General features: G+C 45.3%; 1 protein-coding gene, 1 long non-coding RNA gene and 4 other non-coding genes across 7 annotated transcripts; all 6 read right to left on the bottom strand.

Annotated features, from left to right (window-relative positions):
• Nucleotides 1–853: 853 nt before the first annotated feature.
• Nucleotides 854–2,232, bottom strand: LOC131111084 (paraneoplastic antigen Ma2 homolog). The gene is made up of 2 exons (XM_058064073.1): nt 1,137–2,232; nt 854–865 (listed from the first exon to the last, which is right to left on the bottom strand). The coding sequence occupies exons 1-2, from the start codon at nt 2,220–2,222 to the stop codon at nt 854–856; spliced, it is 1,098 nt and encodes a 365-aa protein (XP_057920056.1). The 5' UTR covers nt 2,223–2,232.
• A 3,868-nt stretch (nt 2,233–6,100) lies between these two features.
• Nucleotides 6,101–6,172, bottom strand: trnaq-cug (transfer RNA glutamine (anticodon CUG)). The gene has a single exon. It is a non-coding gene; the product is annotated as a tRNA-Gln (tRNA).
• A 337-nt stretch (nt 6,173–6,509) lies between these two features.
• trnay-gua (transfer RNA tyrosine (anticodon GUA)) lies at nt 6,510–6,596 on the bottom strand. Its single transcript is given in 2 exon segments — nt 6,510–6,545; nt 6,560–6,596. It is a non-coding gene; the product is annotated as a tRNA-Tyr (tRNA).
• Nucleotides 6,597–7,227: 631 nt separating this feature from the next.
• trnal-cag (transfer RNA leucine (anticodon CAG)) lies at nt 7,228–7,307 on the bottom strand. Its single transcript has one exon. It is a non-coding gene; the product is annotated as a tRNA-Leu (tRNA).
• A 523-nt stretch (nt 7,308–7,830) lies between these two features.
• On the bottom strand, nt 7,831–7,903 carry trnav-cac (transfer RNA valine (anticodon CAC)). Its single transcript has one exon. It is a non-coding gene; the product is annotated as a tRNA-Val (tRNA).
• Nucleotides 7,904–17,169: 9,266 nt separating this feature from the next.
• LOC131111061 (uncharacterized) lies at nt 17,170–18,836 on the bottom strand. 2 transcript variants are annotated; one of them, XR_009121081.1, is made up of 4 exons: nt 17,717–18,836; nt 17,531–17,648; nt 17,360–17,460; nt 17,170–17,274 (listed from the first exon to the last, which is right to left on the bottom strand). It is a non-coding gene; the product is annotated as an uncharacterized LOC131111061 (long non-coding RNA). The 2 variants fall into 2 exon arrangements; XR_009121080.1 differs by having other exon boundaries at nt 17,531–18,836.
• Between the last annotated feature and the right edge of the window lie 1,596 nt (nt 18,837–20,432).

Below are 20,432 nucleotides of genomic sequence, written 5' to 3'. Positions count from 1 at the left end.
TCTTCCACATCGGCTGGTGCCAGACGTCGAGAGCGCTCCCTGAACGGCCGTGGATCTGACATACGGATTGTGTGCTTTACGTCTTTGGCCAATCCGACATCCCATTCATGGAGGGAGAATACTGAAGACCTGGTGGATAGTTTTTTACGGAGTCTTCTTTTCCACTCCTCTGTGACAGGTGAGTCTCCAAAGTCGATCAGATTAGCATCAAACTCTTGTGCTGCTGTCTTGGAAGGAGTGATTGTAGTGACTGCATCAGTCAGGTACATATGTCCGATGACAGTTCCAACGGGTATGATGGTCTCTGTCAGCGACTCGTTCTGGACAAAGATTCTGAAGTGGTTGACCTTAACTTCTTCACTGGACACTACCATAGGCTGTAGTAGCACACCAGCTGGGAGTGGAGCTGAGGGAGATGAGTCAACCATCAGAACTTCCTTGTTGACTTGGTGTTTGAAGTCAACTTTGCACACAGGACTGCAATCACCACCAGGAGGTATAGTCAGTGGGCCTGGGCCTTGCCATGTCACACAGCCAATATCATCCTCCACTTCGGTGGCTGTAGCCGTGCCACATGCTGCCAAATCTTCATCTCTGCAACAGCCTTGTATACCCAGTGTCTGGGTGATGTCAATGCCCTCCTCCTTACATTGCTGCACAAGACGTCGGACATGACTGGCATTAGTTCCCACAATGACAGGAGTTTGGTCCGCAGTACGGGGGCTGGGGCAGATAAGAGCAAGGACTGTCACAATCTTGTCTGCACCTGCTACTTTTGCTGGATATTCCATGTCAACCACCACATAACCACGGTAGGGGTAGCTGAGGTCAGACTCACTTAGGCCCCAGAGTGCTAGACCAGACACTGGACGTATTTGTACATCAGAAAGGTAAGTCTGATACCAAGACTCAAATATAATGGTCACTTGAGAGCCACTGTCAAACAAAGCATCACAAGCGTGTCCATTCACCTTCAGGGGTACAATGCTGGGTGGGCCAATCAAGCCTTCAGGGATGCCAACAGGCTCTATTGTAGTAACAGCACCTTGTTTGGCATGACAGTTCACTTCACTGGTTGCCGCATCACCAGACCGTTGTCTAGTGACTTTCAATGCCTGTATTAGCTTCTTTATGACCTTGGGTTGATTCTCAGTGTTCCCACACTTTGTAGCAAAATGTCCATTTTCGCCACATCGGTAGCAGAAATTCTCACCTTTGGGTACTCTTTTGGGAGAGTTGTGAACCTGTTTGGTAGCCTCCATGGTCGAAACCGAAACTGCAGCGTCTGGCTCAGTCACTTTATTCTTGACTTTCTGTTTCATTCGTTTCAGTTCTTTTTTCAAAGCAGCCAGTTCCGGGTCATGCCGGTTCTCTGGGCTAGGTGGCATACTTGAGTGCGTTAACTCTGAGTGGTCATCCTTGGAGCGAGATTGTTTAGTTACAACTGATGCAACCATTGACTTTAGCTCCTTTAGTTCAGCTTTTAAGTTCTGGATCTCCGCTTGTTTCCCATCCACTTCAGGGTCGGCGTATACTTGGCGTACTGAGGCACTGAGCTTCTTCCTAGACGCTTCATATCCCTCTTCAGTACGAATCTCACTCAAGAGCTGTAAAAAGTTGGGCGGTGCGCTCTTCCTTTCACGCAAGCGTAGCTGGATCAGCATCAGGTCTGAGACAGTAGCGCCCCTCAGCAGTTGCTCCAGTCTGACTCTATCCATGCTGCTAGCAGGCAGGCCACCTCTCTGTATCACCTTCGCCAGAGACCGTTCTAGGCGTCTGAGGAAATCAGATAGTTTCTCCCCTGGTTGCTGTTGCATCAGACGGAATGCAAAATAGAGGTCATCACCGGACTCTGCACTTCCAAAAGCACTTTCGAGAGCGTCCAAGCACTCTTTTGGGGTGGCGTCAGGGCTGGCATGTCGCACTGCTTTCACTATTCCAAGGGCTGGCCCTTTCAAGCTTGCCATTATTCTTCTTCTTTTCTCTTTGTCTGAACAGTCAGTTTCCTCTACCATAATACATGCTTGTTCTAACCAATGGTCGAAGGGTTCTTCACCTGTTGGAGTAGGTAAGGCTCCTGAGAACATGCGTAGACGAACGTGGTGTCCACCATCAGAGGGGTTTGTGGTCTTGTCCAACAAATCACCTACGGCACGTAGTATTGATTCAGTGGAGCTTGTGGATGGTTCTGTGCGGTGAAACAGTGACTTAAGGTCCTCCATAGTCTTTCCTTCTGCCACTAACAGCCCTTGCAGTTTGTCATTAAACTCTTAAGCAGCTGCCTGTACTTCCCCTACGATGATTATAGGCCACGCCTCTCCACCATCAATAGGCACAACTTCAGGAGGGACACTCGGATCCTTGACTGTCTCCCTGGTCTCACACAAGACCATACGGCTATCCAGCCTTGCACTGAAATTCTTTCCTCTGACCCTCACTCGTCCCAGACTCTTGATTGTTTCCAGGGTTTCTTCAACTTTGCTCATCTCCACTTCTTCTGGGACAATGGTCATCAGGGCATGAGTCACGCTTAAACCCTCACCACGACACCAGCGCTTTAGCTCTGACACTAGTTCTGGTAATAACAAATCCATATTAACACTGCTTGGTGTTTAACTTAATACTTAAACTGTTATTTTATCTCGATGTTTTTCCTAAGTACGTTTTATTTTGAAATCCAAAACAATCCCAGCGGTGCCTCCATTTTATGTAGCGTCCCCTCGTAGTCATGTGACTGAGGAGAGGGCTTTTGGGTTCTTTTAAATCAATTAATCTAATTCTGATCAACTCAGTTTTAACTATTTTGAATTTCTTTTAACTGTTTAAGTATGCAGATCCTTAGTGCTAAACGAAATAGACAGTTAAGTAAATGAATTCACACAACACCACTTTTCGAAAAGTAATTATCAATTATTTAGTAATTAATTCAAAAGTTGTGCAATATATCAAATGTCAAAAAAGAACATAGTCTTTACCAAAAATATAACATAACATGTCATCCTTAGTTACAACCTGGAATAACACCGGTCTTACAGTTACTTGAGTTAATAGACACCTATACTAATTTGTGGGCCCACAACACACCACTCACACACTCACACTCAGACACTGTCCCCCAAAGCCGGCAAAGCTAAACCCCTTGTTAACCCCACACTTTACGTTGCAGGCCTGGTCGTTGCTAGTGTTCGTTGTGGCCCAAAACCAATACGGCCCCTTCACTCCTTGGAAAGCAAATTAAAAGAAACGTGTCTCTGTATATTCCGATGTCAGTCACTCACGTGCAGGAACACAGCAGATCCACAGATGTTTATGTCCAGCCACAGTCTTGCCTCCCTCGTTGTCAGAAAGCTACGGTAGCCGGGAAGCCTTGGTCGTTAGCTCTATCTGGGTTGTCCTCTTTGTGTCTTCTGGATGAAAACGAACAGACTACCCCACTCAAGGTCTAACTGGAGAAGTTAAACTAGTCTAGCACACTCGGCTCACTTGTTGCGAACAGCCTCTAGACCACGCCTGCAGAGCTGTTAGCATGCGCTAACTTGTTGCACAATAAACGGTACCGAAACGCCTTGTGGAGGTTCCTTTCTTCCGTTAACGTGCCGATGGTCTTCTTCTACTGACTGTCGTGGAAACAATCATTAAAAAACCCCAAACACACAAGTTTTGAAAAGCTGCTTATCAAGCAAATACAGACTGCCTCTGTCCCTTTTCGTTCGCACACCTCACGTTAGCCACCCCCCACGTCGCTCACCTCTTCCTCCCTGCTCTCTTTCCGGGCTCGTGTCCCACTCAACTATGTCCCCACTGGGTTAACCCCTTAAATGCTGTCACAGAATACACAGAGAAAACACTGCTTTTTAACACAAAACAACACAAAATAAAACTCCTCAAACTAATGATGAAATACAGATTATGTTTTATACTAATTAACATAAACAATAGCTTTGGCTGGGTTACAACAATATAATGAATAATCACCTTCAAGATGTATCAATAAAAGTGCTGAATCGCCCAATGTGGGGCTCGAACAAACGACACTGAGATTAAGAGTCTCATTCTCTACCGACTGAGCTAATCGGGCCTTTTTATGCCCTGAACATCATTTTTTGTTTTGTTGTTATTGATGTTGCCTTCCTGATGTTTGATCAATTCCTCAGCTGTCCTAGTTTCTCAGGGAACAGAAGGAGCAAGATGTTCAGTCATCGCTGAGAATTTTGTTCTGGTTTAAGGTATTTGTCGGATGTAGATCCAATCCCAACTTCTCTTCTACAAAGGGCAAATAACTCCTTGGAGACTGTGGGCATTGATCCCCCTACCTCTGACATGCTAAGCAAGCGCTACTTGGGAAAATTTCATCACAAAAAACAAAAGAGATTATGTAGAATGCATTGATCCCACTACCTTTCACATGCTAAGCGAGCGCTTTACCATTTGAGCTAATTCCCCTGCTGGAGCAGCGTTGGCAGAGAAGGTCCAGTCTAACAACTATTTTGGTTCCTTTGCTGGAGTACGTCAAAGTGACACAGTCTCTCAGAGTGCAGCCATAACGTTCGATTCCCGGTCAGGAAACTGACATTTGGACAGGTTTTGAGTGGAGAATTTGGGTTGGTCCTCGGTCGAACGGTTAGGGTCATCTTTAAGCGCTATCTGCGAACTGCTGTCATCCTGAAGCGACTGACGACAGAAATACGAATAAAACACATCAATAAATTATAGACTTGAGATTAATTATCATACTCCCTGTTGGTCTACCATTTTAAGCGCGTCTTAGAACGGCGCAGCTGCAAAAAGCCCCCTTCTCTTCCTGCCTAGTTGTTTTGACATATTTCAGATTGTGCAGATGCGGCATAGGCCGGCCAATCAGAAGTTGCCACCGCCCTGGACTGTGGCAGATGTTGTCCAGTTGGAGAAGGACCACCAAATCCTCCTGCAGGTGGATGCCGCTGGTCCTGGCTAGCTTGCAAACCTTTTCAATGAACCTGACTCTAAAATTCAAGTGTTGCTCACAGACGAATAGGAAGCAACTGGAAGCAGCAATCAGCACCTCCAAGTCAGAGTTTTTGGTTCTTGCTTTTTCAGTTGGTGCCAAAAGTGGGGGAAGGGTGAAGCTATGTCTGTGCCAAGTCCTGTCGTCATCGCCGATGTGGCCTCAGTAATGTGGGCGACGAGTCTGCCTACAGGTGGGAGGTTGACCATCTGGCGACTCTATCTCCAGTCAAAACCTATCCAAATCTCAATTCTTTGACCGGGAAGCGAACCAATGCCGCGGCGGTGAGAGCTGCGAATCCTAGCCACTAGACCACCAGGGACTGCTTTATGGGAGCACTCTGAAAGGCAGAGACTGTGTCGCTTTGACGTAGTCCAGCAAAGGAACCAAAATAGTTCTGAGACTGGACCTTCTCTGCCAACGCTGCAACAGCAGGGGAATTAGCTCAAACGGTAGAGCGCTCGCTTAGCATGTGAGAAGTAGCAGAATTGATACCTGCATTCTCATAGGAATCCTTTTCCGTAATACATTTTTTGTCGAAGAGATGTTGGGATCAGAATTGAGTCCAGGATCTATCCATCAGCGTCAGACAAATACCCCAAACCTAATCCTGGCCGTGTTCTCTAGACTTGTCCTTGTTGAGATGAAGAAGCCCTGGTCCCGAAATTTCCACCTCCAAGATGGACTGAGGTCTTAAACAGCCCACATGGACAAGCCAAATATCTTGTTCATGGTCAGACAAGACAAAGGTTGAGCCAGTCACCTGAACATGAAACTGGATTCAAGTCCCTGTTCAGGTGACCAGGTCTGAAGTCCACTTGCAAACGCCTCCTTTTTGCCCTCAAACTACGAGGGCAACAGGATAATCCCTTGGTACTCTACGGAAACTACATGAGGAGACTGGCTTTTAACTGGAACTGGAAAGACTTGTGGCCCCGCACACAAACCAAGTATCTTCTGATCAGCTGATCCTTGACATCAGCTGTCACAGACATTGGCGTCGGTTGGGGACCTCATCCTGATCCACAGAGACCACTGATTTGTAGAGTAAGTCAATAAGTCATCATACTCTTACAGGAAGACTCAGTCCAAACACTCAATTGCTTCAGGGCAAGTAGGTTCCACCAAGACTTGAACTTGGACCACTGGATTCAGAGTCCAGAGTGCTAACCATTACACCATGGAACCCTTTGTTTTGAATGTGACTGGCACCTTCTGGCGTTACAATGGAGGCTTTGCAAACCAGGACAACAACTTTACTCTCTGTTGAGCGCAAAGTATTTTCGGGTACAATCCAGGGGTCTTGTGCTCTCACGGAAATGGCTGTCCTTTCCCAACAGGAGTTGAGATGAAACGTATTCAAATAGACACTCAAATGATCACTCAATCAGAATTACTCCGTTTGCCAATTTCAGACTGCGTGACAAAGACTCAAGTCCAACTCCATTGACAGGGAAGTGGAGGTCCTTCAGACAAGAAGGTATTGCCATTCTTTCCTGGCAGACATAACATAAGAAACAGCTTGTCCTTCGAGCCGGACTTGAACCAGCGACCTAAGGATGCCAGCTTGAACCACTACAGTCCTCCGCTCTTCCAAATGAGCTATCGAAGGTCTTGCTGTTTTGAGGCAAATGAGTACAGCCAAGCGTTTGACAGCGTCTTCACTGTGTACTGCTTTCCTTTCCTGAGACGCCGGATGGTGGTCCAGAATCTCTTCGAAGCCGTCCGGAAGTCCTTCTCCATGGCTTCTCCAAACTCCTCCCATGTCAGAGTTTTTGCCTCAGCGAATGCCAAAGCCGCGGACCGCTTGGTCTGTCGGTTCCTGTCAGCTGAAGTCCCATGAGCCAAAAAGGCCCAATAGAACTCCTTCAGCTTGACGGCATCCCTCACCAACGGTATCCACCAACGGGTTCTAGGATTACCGCCACGACAGGCCCTGACCACCTTAGGGCCACTGCCGCCTCGACAATGGAGGCACAGAACATCCCTGCCTCCCTCTGGATCTTGCAGGTCACTGGGAAGATATTCGGCTCGAAGGACCATTTGGTCCCGAACATGAAACTTTTGATCTGAGTGTCCCGGATTCAAGTCCCTGTTCAGGTGACCAGGTCTGAGGTCCTCTTGCAAACGCCTCCTTTTGCCCTCAAAATACAAGGGCAACAGGACAATACCTTGGTACTTTATGGAAACTACATGAGGAGCCGGGCTTTTAACTGGAACTGGAAAGACTTGCGGCCCCGCACTGTCAGAAGTGGGATTTGAACACACGCCTCATTAGAGACTGCAACCTGAATGCAGCGCCTTCCCACTCGGCCATCCTGACCCTACAGGTCTCGCTCCTTCTGTTCCCTGAGAAACTAGGTCAGCTGTGGAATTGATCAAACATCAGGATGGCCGCATCAATAAAAACAGAACAAAAAATTATATCTAGAACAGCAAAAGCCCTGATTAGCTCAGCCGTAGAGCATGAGACTCTTAATCTCATGGTTGTGGGTTCGAGCCCCATATTGGGCGATTCAGCATTTTTATTGATACATCTGAAAGATATCTTTGCCTGTATGTTTCAGGATCCATTTGAAGGTTCTCTTAATGGTTTTTAAATGCCTTAGGGGTTGTGGGCCTTCTTATTTTTCTGAATTTCTTTTACGTGATGAACCCTCGCGGTCCATCAGGTCCTCGAACACCGACCTGTTATGTATTCCTAGCCCATCAGTCATCCGGGAAATATGGATTGTGTGTCCAAACTGGGGATGGATGCTCGTGTACACACCTTCAGACATCAAGCACATATCCTTGTTCTTATTTGTCATCTTGATTTTTTTGTAAAAGGAGGTCTTGAAAGGCCATGTTTCCACCCAGTTTTGAACTGGGGACCTTTTGTGTGTGAGGCAAACGTGATAACCACTACACTATGGAAACCTGAAGGAAGGGGCTTTTAAGGGGACTGGTGAAGTCACAAAGCAGTTGCCAAACAATGAAACACGACGATGTGTCCGAAGTGGGGGCAGATTGGGGCTGACTCCAAATGAGTCTTAATTAGTGTTTTGGTGTTGCAGAAACTGTGGCAGCCTTCTTGTGCACCGGCGGGAATGAACTCAAAGGACAGAGCTCTTGCTTTACATGCAGGAGATAGTGGGTTTGATACCTGTATTCTCCACATGGTATGTTATGGCTTTTTTTTGCCAACAAAAGCGTTCTTGATCTCCGACATCGTACCTTATACTTTGATTGATTGCATGTGTGAGGGAGCTGCCAATCATCCCTCTTTGATCAGGTGTATGTCCCACATACACACGGCCATGTTTCCTATTTGTGTATATAGCTGGCTTTTGTTATTTACACATACATCCTGGTTAGTACTTTAATTATATTTGTTTGCCATTTAAGTTGTTTCATTGCCACCTTAGTTAGTTTTCATTTAGAAGTCATTGGTTTGGTTCCTAATTTCTCATCAGTTTCTCCTTTCTTACGAGAAGGTGATTGATCGGGGCACAAGCATGGAGGTGCGCCCATGGGAGTGCAGGCTAGAGGCTGATCACCTTGATTGGACTCTCCCAAGTGTCACCTGGAGGAGCGGGTGGGGTTAACTGTATAGTTTCTGGGTAAATGTAGTTAAATGTAGTCTAGTGCTTAAAATGTATCCAGAAAGTGGAACTTAAGTGTGCTAATATTGAAAGGCCTTTGGAACATAAAAGAAAAGTGTTGAAATTGTAAATATGGTACCTTTTAGATAAATTGCCTCACCCTCTCATTGGGGAATTATGGTTGGCCCTTCACGGGTAAAAGGGGCTGGTGAATTACTGGGTGGAAGGCCTGTTGTGTGTGTGCTGGGGAAAATACTGTTGGACTGTCTGGTCTGGGGTGCGCTTCAGAGGCTATGGCTATCCTGGGCTAGTAAGAGGCCATTTTAAAAACTAAAATCTTACAGCATGCTAATGAATCATTAGCATCAGCAATGAAGCCCCATGAGGCTTGGAACCATTTCAGTCAACTGGTTAGAGAATGGATTCATTTCTTGAATCTTCATGTGCACACGAAACCACCTGCTGGCCGTGGATCGAATTACAGGCGGATGTATCTTCATGTGTGATGCATTGAATGCTGATCTGTTTTGGCTCTTGGAAATTATGTACCACAAAAAAATGTATAACCGAATGATTAATCTACAAAGTGTAAGATAAAATATACAGTATGTATAAAATACTGAATGTTTTCTTGTCCATAAATGTCATGTATCATGTGATATGGCTAGCTTCATCATGGTTGTGTTGTTTATACTGTAATATGTTACTATTATAATGTAGTACTATTAACCTTACCATGGATGGGTGAAGGTCATGTGGTACAATTCTGGCCCCTCCCTCAAATGAATCAAGCCTTGGTACACGCTTTGTAGAAGTGCCCACTCGATTTTTCGACACACACTTCGAAGCCCTGGCACCTCATCACTACTAATGATGTTTACTGATGTGATACAGGTGTGGTCAAAACTAGTGTATTTGTATATCACCACACAAGTGGACAGACAATACAATTCCAAAAGCAACACACACCTGCCATGACCCTGATTCGACCAGGGTTGCTGCGGCCACAACACAGAGTACGAACCACGATACCGTTACGGCTGTGAGCTATGCTTTTCTGGGCAAGAACCATAAACTCAGATTCGGAGGTGCAGATTGCTCATTCCAGCTGCTTCAAATTTGTCTGTGAGCAAAGCTTGAATTTTAGACTCAAATCAATTGAAAAGGCTGTCATGCACGTTTTCCTTTTGTTAGAATAAAATGTAGATAGAATGAATATAATGTCAGTTATCACCCTCATATCCATTTGCTTAGACAATAGAAAGTGTTTGACTGTGCTGAAGAGGGAATGTTCCTGTGACCCTGATCTCAGACCCCCAGTGACCCCCAGGTCCTGGAGGTGCCTGGATGCGACAACAGCAACCCTGCCTGCAGATGTTTCTGTTAATCCTGCAAGAATGTGTCAAGATAAGAACTCATAAAACAATAAAAGTAATAACTCTCAAAACAAAACAAAACAAAAATAGCAGTAGTTTGAGGTTAGGATCTGGATTGTCACTGTTTTGCCAAGAGTAAAATGGGTTCGAGAGAGAGGTCCTATTTGGCAAGACAAGAAAAAAGCAACAATCCAGAAGCTAGAGAGAGATGCTGATGCATGCTTTTATTTCCAGTCGTATTGACTAATGCAATGCCCTGCTTTCTGGTCTTCCTAAAAGAAACATCACAAGTCTACAACTTTTACAGACCAACTTTTGATGCATGTGTGCTGACGAGGACCAGAAGGCAGGCGCATATTACACCGCTTCTAAAATCACTGCATTGGCTCCGTGTATGTTTCAGGTTCGATTTGAAGGTTCTCGTAATGGTTTTTAAATGTCTTAGGGGTTGTGGGCCTTCTTATCTTTCTGAATTACTTATAAGTTACGAACCCTCGCGGACCCTCAGGTCCTCCGACACCGGCCTGTTATGTATTTCCAGAGTTAAAACATGGACACACACGATGAGGCATCTTTCCAGTTTTATGGCCCCGTTTGTGGAACAGCCTGCTGGAGGACCTGAGGGCCGTAGAGGACGTTGAGATTTTTACAAATAGGCTCAAAACCCGCCTATTTAATTTGGCTTTTAACTCTTGCTCCTAGTATACTCTTTTTTTAACTTTTGAACTTGACTTTTATTTAATGATTATTTTATACCCTGTACCTTTTATTTTGGATCTTAACCAAATGTTTTTATAGTTTTACACATGCTTATTTTAGTTTTTATTAATGTTCCTATAGATTTCATTTTTATGTTTATTTCTATATATACATTAAGGGAAAAGACCACAAGGAAATGCGCACAAGGAATAATTCTCACTTGTGGCCACTCAGACTGGCATTATTTCACCAATCCTGTTCAAAGCTCAGCACTTCATACTATGATTTCCATAGTGTTGTGGTAACCATGTGCCCCTAACCTGTGAAGAGCCTCCTTAAATACGCGCCACCTACAGGCGTGTCTGCTCACTGCAGTCGCTCTTGCAGATGAGGAGGATGCATGGTAACAATGATGATGCACGTATATATGGTCCTGTACCTGTTTCCCCGTACACAGATCATGGCAGTAGTTTTTCTTACAGCTGAGTATATCGTAGCGAAGCACTTATGGACCCCACTACCTCAGCTGATGGACTTCTGTGCCCATTACACCCCCCCCCCCCCCCCCCAGCCAGCGGCTTACCGGGGCCGTAATAGGACTTCATGTCTACCACATTTATAGTTTACAGGACCTAATTTCTTCTCTACCCGAGCAGGGCCTACCCATCTGGGAGCAAGTTTGGCATAGAATTTTGCCGAAGCTTTGGATAGTGGGTGTGCCCTAACGCAGACCAGATCCCCGACAGCGAAGTGTACATCTCTGCGACCTGCATTACAATACCTGGCTTGTCGAGCTTTGGCCGCACCAACATGTCTCTCCACTTCATTGTGCAACTGTGTGTGTGTGTGTATTGTGTGGTATGCGGATGTGTGTGGTGATGGAGCTTTGTGTACCAGTCGTTCCAGCGGTCCCATCAAGTTCCTACCAAGGGCCAACATGGCGGGAGTGGTGCCTGTTGTCTCGTGGACTGCGGTGTTGAGAGCGAGACGGAACTCAGGCAACCATCCATCCCAGTCTTGATGATGGTTCCCCACAAAGGAGGCAATCATTGTTTTTAAGGTCCGATTGACTCTTTCAGTCATGTTTGTTTGGGTGTGGTAGGCTGTGGTCAGCTTATGGGACACTCCCCAAGCTTCACACAACCGGGACATCAACTGACTAGTGAACTGGGGGTCACGGTCGGACACCATGTATTTAGGAACCCCCCATCGGGTGAAATGGCGGTGACTGCAGCAAGGCTTTGAGGTGGTTGAAGGCCTCTTGGCAACTTGGGCTCCATTCCCAAGACACATCCTTCTTTTTTAGATGGTTTAAGGGCGCTGCTAAGTCAGCGAGCCTGGGGATGAATTTATGGTACCAGCCCACCAACCCCAGAAACCTCTGGAGACTTTTCAGGTTGGTTGGCGGCGGGTAGGCAGTAATAGCAGAGATCTTAGCTGGATCCACCTCCACCCCTTTCCCGGAAACCAGATGTCCCAAAAAGGTGAGCTGGGGTTGGAGTAAGTGGCACTTTTTCACGTTGAGCGTTAAGTTGGCTTGATGTAATTTTCGAACACAGCATCAAGGTCGAGGAGATGTTCCTCTGTCTTCGAGAATACAATGATATCGTCAATGTACATGAAACAGGTCCTCCCTCTCAGCTCACCCAAGACGGTCTCCATCAACCGCTGGAAGGTAGCCCCAGCGTTCTGCAGTCCAAAAGGCATAACCTTGAACTGGAACAGGCCTAGGTGGGTGGTCATGGCAGTCTTCGGCTTGCACTCCACATCCATGGCCACTTGCCAGTATCCACTCTGCAAGTCCAGGGAGCTGAAATAGGTGGCGCCGAGCAGGGACTCCAATATCTCATGGACCAGGGGCATGGGGTACGCATCATGCAGTGTTTTAGCATTGAGGCCCCTGTAATCCAAGCAGAACCGGGGTGCCCCATCCTTCCGGGGAGTCAGCACTACAGGCGATGCCCACGGCGATGTTGATGGCTCAATCGCTCTTCGATTATCTGCTGTTTTTGACACCCTGTAAGCGCTCCGCCTCACCGGCACCTCATCGGTCGTCCTGATTTTATGGGTAATGATCCGGGTGGCACCAGTGGTCTCAGTCCAAACGTTTGGCCACTTCTGCAGCAGCGGCCTCACAACTTCGGGCTGAGCCTCAAAGAATGGAATGTTGGATGGGTGGCCTTTGGGCTCCTCGTCAACAGCCATGTAAAAATTCACAGAAGATTGAGTATGATTCCAGTGTAGTTTATCTCGGGTTTTGTTGAGAAACCTAAACTCTTTCCCACCTGACATAGCATACTTGCGGAGATGAGGTTTCAGAGTGATCTCAGTCAGGGCCATGAAGTCAAGACCTAGGAGCAGCGGCATACACAAATGGTTGTCAGGCATCACATGTACTACCAGAGTGCCGTGGAAGTCCTGCAGGGTGAGGAGCAGGGTGGCTTTTCCAAGTGCCCTTTTCTCTTGCCCATTGGCCATGATGAACCTTGGAATTCCGCTTGGCTCTAGGATTTCCCCCTCCTTCCTTATTGCCTTCCACAAGGAGTGACTAATCAGGGAGTAGGAGCACCCTGAGTCAAGGACTGCATCCCCATGCGAACCTCGCAGGCTTACAGGCACGACCAAAAGGGCTTTTTCTCCCACTGCAAAGGCGAGGTCAGCTGCTGTGCTTTGGCTTGACCCCTGCTCCGCCTTCTTGCCCGGCCTTTTCACTGGGTTAGCCTGTTGTACACGACTCCAATAGTCTTTGGTGTTGCTCCAGTCCCTCTCGATCAGGGAGACAACCTTAACCATCTGGTCCACTGTGGATACGATACCCCGCAACACGCTGGCCAGCCTTGGGTTACAGGCACCGAGTATGCGCCGCACGATTTCCTCTTCCTCCATGTCGGGTCTCCATTTCAGGCACAGGGCGCGGTAATCATACGCAAAGTCACACAGACACTGATTGGGGGTTTGCACATTGGAACGGAGCTGCTCTTCGATCTCAGATTGGTAGTCGGCGGGTAAAAAAGCCTCAAGAAAGGACTGCTTGAAGGTAGCCCAGCATGTTATTTTACTGCGGGCAGCCAACCACGAGCTTCGTGCAGGTCCCTTTAGGACTGCATTGAGGGTTCCCACAGGGTTCGGCATCACTCAGAGGCCTGAGAGCCAGGAAGTTCTCACATTGCTCAATGAATTATGTTACATCAGCAGAACCCCTGGACTCTCCAAACTGGGGAAACTCCATCCTCGCTGTGACAGCCGGCGGAATGGGAAAGGTGGCATCGATGGCGGGCGGCTGGTTGCTGCCTGACGCTGGAGGTGCAGGGGTGGAGAAACTAGCAGGTCTCCAGGGCAGGCGACTCTTGGTCAGGGTCTTCTTAAGCGCTTCGTCCCACCTTGCATCTCGGCGTTTCAAGCAGGCTACCACAACTTGATCAAAATGTTGTAGCTTGGTGTCCACATATGCCTTTAATTCTGCCGTCATCGTCTCCATTGCCGCTCTAAGCCCCTTCTCTTGACTGAGTGTGCTGAGTGTACAGCCCTGTTTCGTCATCGCCCTCATCAGCCTGTGCGGCGTCCTGATCTGGCTGGTCCAAATACATGGACCCCAACAGGCTGGACAGTTCAGTGACTGCTGTGTGGCTATGCCTGTAGGTGACATGTCGGCAAGGCTCAAGGAGCGGTCAGGTCCTGGGCTGTTTCAGCCCCGTCCACTCTGTCGTCCTCGTCTGACACCTGCTGGCTGGAAGCTGACATAACTCCGGTTTATGTATGCAAATGTATTATGCTGTGTGTTATGCTGTGTGTAAAAGTAGATGAGTGACAATATGCTTGGATGGAAAACAGTGGAAATGCCGCACTGATGGACCCCACTACCTCAGCTGATGAACTTCTGTGGCCATTACATCTTTACTAGGATTTTTGATGAATTTTTTACACAAATCATTATCAATTGCTTCCAGGTCATACGACCCTTGACCTCCAAACCACTTTGTATCAGTTGGACTTATCTGCTAGTACCGTACACGCCTTATTGCTTTTCTACTCAACTTTGCTAGGATTTTATGTAATTTTTTGAAATGAACTATTATCAATAGCTTCCAGGTCATATGACCCTTGACCTCCAAACCACTTTGTATCAGTTGGACTTGTCTGTTAGTACCGTACATGGTTCTTTGCTTTGCTACTCAACTTTCCTAAGATTTTATGTAATTTTTTGAAATGAACTATTATCAATAGCTTCCAGGTCATGTGACCTTTGACCTCCAAACCACTTTGTATCAGTAGGAATTGTCTGCTAGTACCATACACGCCTTTTTGCTTGCTACTCAACTTTGCTGGGATTTTATATAATTTTTTGAAATTAAATATTATCAATAGCTTCCATATCATGTGACCTTTGACCTCCAAACCACTTTGTATCAGTAGGAATTGTCTGCTAGTACCATACATGCCTTTTTGCTTTGCGACTCAACTTTTCTGGGATTTTATATAATATTTGGAAATTAAATATTATCAATAGCTTCAAGGTCATATGACCCTTGACCTCCAAACTACTTTGTATCAGTTGCACTTGTCTGTTAGTACCGTACAGGTCTTATTGCTTTGCTACTCAACTTTCCTAAGATTTTATGTAATTTTTTGAAATGAACTATTATCAATAGCTTCCAGGTCATGTGACCTTTGACCTCCAAACTACTTTGTATCAGTTGGACTTGTCTGTTAGTACCGTACAGGCCTTATTGCTTTGCTACTCAACTTTGCTAGTATTTTATATAATGTTTTGAAATAAATTATTATCAATAGCTTCCAGGTCATGTAACCTTTCACCTCCAAACCGCTTTGTATCAGTAGGAATTGTCTGCTAGCACCATACACGCCTTTTTGCTTTGCTACTTACCTTACTAGGATTATTGATGAATTTTTTTACACAAATCATTATCAATAGCTTCCAGGTCATGTGCCCTTTGACCTCTAAACCACTTTGTATCAGTAGGAATTGTCTGCTAGTACCGTACACGTTTTTTTGATTTGCTACTCAACTTTACTAGGATTTTTGATGATTTTTTACACAAATCATTATCAATAGCTTCCAGGTCATGTGACCTTTGACCTCCAAACCACTTTGTAGGAATTGTCTGCTAGTACCATACAGGCATTTCTGCTTTGCTACTAAACTTTCCCAAGATTTTATATAAAAAAAAAATGTTTACATAAATACCAATAGCGCCCAGGTCAGGATCCTTGACCTCCAAACCACTTTGTATCAGTAGGACTCTTATGATGGTACCATAGGAGTGGCAGTCAATCAGGCCGGGAATACTATTAACTAAATGCTAAAGTGTACAAATAAGTCTTGAGTTGAGACTTTAACATTTCCACTGAGGTAACAGCTCTAGTATCAGCAGTTAGGGCATTCCACAATGCTGGAGCCCCAATGGAAAAGGCTCTCGAGCCCGCATTCTTCTTTCTTGTCCTTGTTGGGGCATTGTGGCTCAAATGGTAGCGTGGTCGTACCTGAAGGTACTAACGGCAAGCTTTACAAACTAGACATTGGAAGACCAGAAAGCAGCACAAGCAGCACACAGTAATAGAGGTGAGACATGACAAATGCATGGAGTAGGTTCTCTGCATCGGAAGTGGATAGAAGTCGATACATAGAACAGGAGGTGTCCAAACAATGAGGCAAAGTTGCAACAAAAGCACAACTCAGGGAGCATTCATTCTTTCATTAATTTTCTACTGCTTATCCTCACAAGGGTCGCGTGCATGCTGGAGACTATCCCAGCTGTGTTAGGGAATACACCCTGGACTGGTGGCCAGCCAATCCCAGGGCACATATAGACAAACAACCATTCACACTCACATTCATACCTATGGCCAATTTGGAGTGGCCAATTAACCTAGCATGTTTTTGGAATGTGGGAGGAAACCGAAGTGACCAGAGAAAAACCCACACATGCACGGGGAGATCATGCAAACTCCACACAGAAGGTGGAATAGAACTCAAGTTTCCTAGCTGTGTGGCCTGCACACTAACCACTCGACACAGTGCAGCCTACTCAAGGAGCAGTCCAAGTTAAAACAAAAATACTGTAGTTAAAGGGATTCAGGAAAATGACGCGTTAGGTGCTGGAACCAAAAACACGGATGCAGAAACCAGCGGGCAGGTACTCAGTACAATACAGGTAAAAGCCAGAAAGTGAGGGGTCAAAGCGTTGCTTTCACCAGATTGTCCCAATCTGGTGGTTTGCAGCTAGGAGCAGGGATGATAAGTAATCCCAGGGCTATTGGGCTCTGGTGTGCAGAAGAAGCCCGCCTGCTGCCAATCAAGGTGTACTAAAAGAGAAGAGGCAGCAGGAGGCAGCAGAGCAACAACACAGATCATGACAGTTTTATGTAACATGGTAATTGTAGCTTACACTTTTCCCTGGCATAGTAAATCTGTTTAGCATGGAGGGGTATCTAGATCTGCCGTAAAGGCTGGACAAGACACTAAAACACTTAAAACACAATGTTCTGCCAACATCAACTTTTATTGGCACAGAGGACAAAGCCAGTGATTATCTTCCGCTTTCTTGAGATCGTCAATTTTTATTCCAACGCATTCCCCGTGAAACCACCGGTCACATATGTCACATTAAATCTGTCATAATGGGAAAAAATGAAACTGTCAAAATCAACAATTAATGTCCTGTAAATGTAATGTCATTCTGCATTATCAATCTTACCCAACCAGTATCACTCTTCACAGTCTATGTAGCTGTGGCAGCAGTAGATGTAGGTGGGTCTTTGGAGGCACAGATCACACACCAGGAATCCATTTGGAAAACTACAAAATCATTATATTTTCAATGAGTGCATTACAAATGTACCTTATAAATTGATGACCTATTAGCTACCTGATCCCTGCAGAAGTTCAAGGGCCATTGTTTTTCTTTCAGTTCTCATGCTGTCTGTCGTTGTAGAAAACATTATATTGGGGATCCTTAGAAACGTCTGAATAATTTCCTTTGCCATCTAGACATAATTTTGTTAATAGAGTAGGTTTCAAGTCCAATTATGCTCAATTGTATCCCGTAAATTACCTTGGCTACGATGACACCACAACTGCTTCCATCCTTTTGCAGTGGATGTTTCATCACCGCCCCTTCCCAATCAATATCAATCCAGTCTTTTGCTTTGTGGCGCACCCTTCTCATGTGCAGGTATTCCCTGGAAAAACATGTATTATTTTACATAATGTGAGTTGTAAGCATAAATATTTACTTTAGTTTTGTTTGCAGCCATTTTTGACGCCTTCTTTTCTGCAGCATATCCACTCGGATCTAACAGGTACACTGTTTTTTGTTCCACATGAACAAACTGAAATCATTACACAAATAACTGAGCAACGACTTCAAAAAATATCTGTGTACACCTACATGCAACTACACTGAGCACTAGGGAGAGGACTAGGGAGAGGACTAGGGAGAGGACTAGGGAGAATAGGTAACATATTGTATCAACATACTGTGTGACACCCCTTCACCAGATGGTGCCATCTGCTGTGCGTTAGAGGAAGCACAATCTGCTCCCTTTCTTGTTGGTCAAGACGCAGGGCTCACTGCAGCAAGCCAGAAGGCACAATTTGCCTCTTCTGCTGCTTCGTCAGTGTCTGGTGGAAAAGACGCATCCCGCTTCTGCTCCATGTCATCCTGTTTCCGTCCAGACCAAGGCAATCTCCAGTTTGTCTCTTAGTTGCACGTTATCCACCTGCGCTCCTGTGTCAATGCCATGTTTTTGTGTTGCCCTGTTCTGTTCTTGCCTGCAATCGAGTGTCATTCCTCGCATCCCGGGGTTGCGCCACAACACCACCATGCCAATACATTACAAGATGGATGAACAGACAGCAAACACACAAGTCAGGGCCGCAAGTGACAGTTAAACTGCCAAACCCCCCACAACATGCAGTAACGGTCTCATGAAAACCCCTTGACGTGGCCAAGCTTCCTTATTTCAAAAATGTTTTAATAAACAAGGTGAAGGAAGGGTTAATATTAATTAGAACCATACCTTTTTACAAGATACTCAAAGTGCTTCACAATGAAGTGAAGCCATTATCCATTCACTCCTCAGTTACACACAAGTGGTGGAATCAGTAGGTGGGTCTTTGGAGGCACAGATCACACACCAGGAATCCATTTGGAAAACTACAAAATCATTATATTTTCAATGAGTGCATTAAAAATGTACCTTATAAATTGATGACCTATTAGCTACCTGATCCCTGCAGAAGTTCAAGGGCCATTGTTTTTCTTTCAGTTCTCATGCTGTCTGTCGTTGTAGAAAACATTATATTGGGTACACTGCTGTAGTACACTGCTGGAAAAATGGTTTCCAATTTACGCCTATGGCCTCTTCGACCACCAAGAAACATTCATTCACATTCATACACCAGTGTGGGCCGCTCTGGAGACAAGGTGGGTGAAGTATCTTTGTCAGGGGACACAAGAGCGACTACTGGGTGGAGGGAGCAAGGATCGAACCGCCAATATTCCAGTTTCTGGATGACTGACTAGCTCTACTTCCTTAGCCAATGACACCCAGCAAAAAATATCATCAAGGATTTGTTAAATGTCAAGTGACCCATAATAATTTAACCTATAATGTCCTCTTTTAAGAATTGCAGTCTGGCTTCTGTAGTGTCCTCTTTAGGACAAAAGATAATCTTTTGTGCGACAATGTGTAATTGCACCCCCAGCACAGCACTGAAAATGCACTGAAAACCCCGTGCAGCCACAAATTATCATGACAGTTAAAATTTTTACTTATTTGATTTACTTATGAGTTTTTCCTATGATTGTAGGTATGTCCTTGGGATCCTTAAAATCTTACAAAAGAAAATGCATTATTATTATCATCAGTGGTTCAAGTGGTCCATCATATAAATGTGGTCCAGTACCCCTTTCTTGTGGGCAGCAAGGTGGAGCATAGCCTCAATTACCTGAGAAATATGCAATTAATGTCTATCCATATATGTATATGCAGAGATACATACAAACACACACATGTATACCTCTCCAACCAGCCATTCATGAGGTCTGAGGGTCTGGAGCTCACTCTGGCGAATAAGGATACTAGATGCTACATTTTGAGAAGGGATGGCGGCCACAACAATCTCTGTTTCCTTTTTTTGCCACAATAAAGTTAACTGTAAAACATAAACAAAACTTTTTGGATTGATGAATACCATATTCAAGTTGTGCATTTTTGATAATATGCACACTGTTAGAATTACATTTCTATACAATATAATACTGCAATTACATAGATTCACATTGGCTTGCATTGAAAAAAGCTTACCTGTGCCTAGGTTTCTTTCCTCGGTTGTGTTTTTGAAATACTTTGACCTGGCAGACTTAGCAGTACTGCTGCGTTTATTCCAGGCCTCCTGATGGTCATCCTCTGGCATTAAATGAGAGTCTTTTCCTCTGTACAGTATTTCTATTGGTAAGTTGTGCTCGTTTAGATGTTCCACATACCGTCCCTGCAGTGCACTGTACATGATGTTCACAAATTCCGCTGGTCTTAAATGCCTTCTTCTCTGTAAAACAGAGTTTTTTTTACCAGCCCAAACCACATCTCCACATAACAGTTGGTTTCTCTGCTTTTTTTGGTTTGATTAGTTTTTTTGACAGGCTTATCGTATCTTTTAAGATCGCCCAGTGCAATTCCACTCCAGAGAGGAAAGAGGCCCATGTATTTCCTCAAAAGAATGTCCACAACACCTGGGCAGAAGTATGCATTGGCCTGTCCATTTTT

Source organism: Doryrhamphus excisus, unplaced genomic scaffold, assembly GCF_030265055.1.
Source record: "Doryrhamphus excisus isolate RoL2022-K1 unplaced genomic scaffold, RoL_Dexc_1.0 HiC_scaffold_24, whole genome shotgun sequence".
Classification (NCBI taxonomy): Eukaryota; Metazoa; Chordata; class Actinopteri; order Syngnathiformes; family Syngnathidae; genus Doryrhamphus; species Doryrhamphus excisus.
This window is presented reverse-complemented; position numbering and strand designations above follow the sequence as displayed.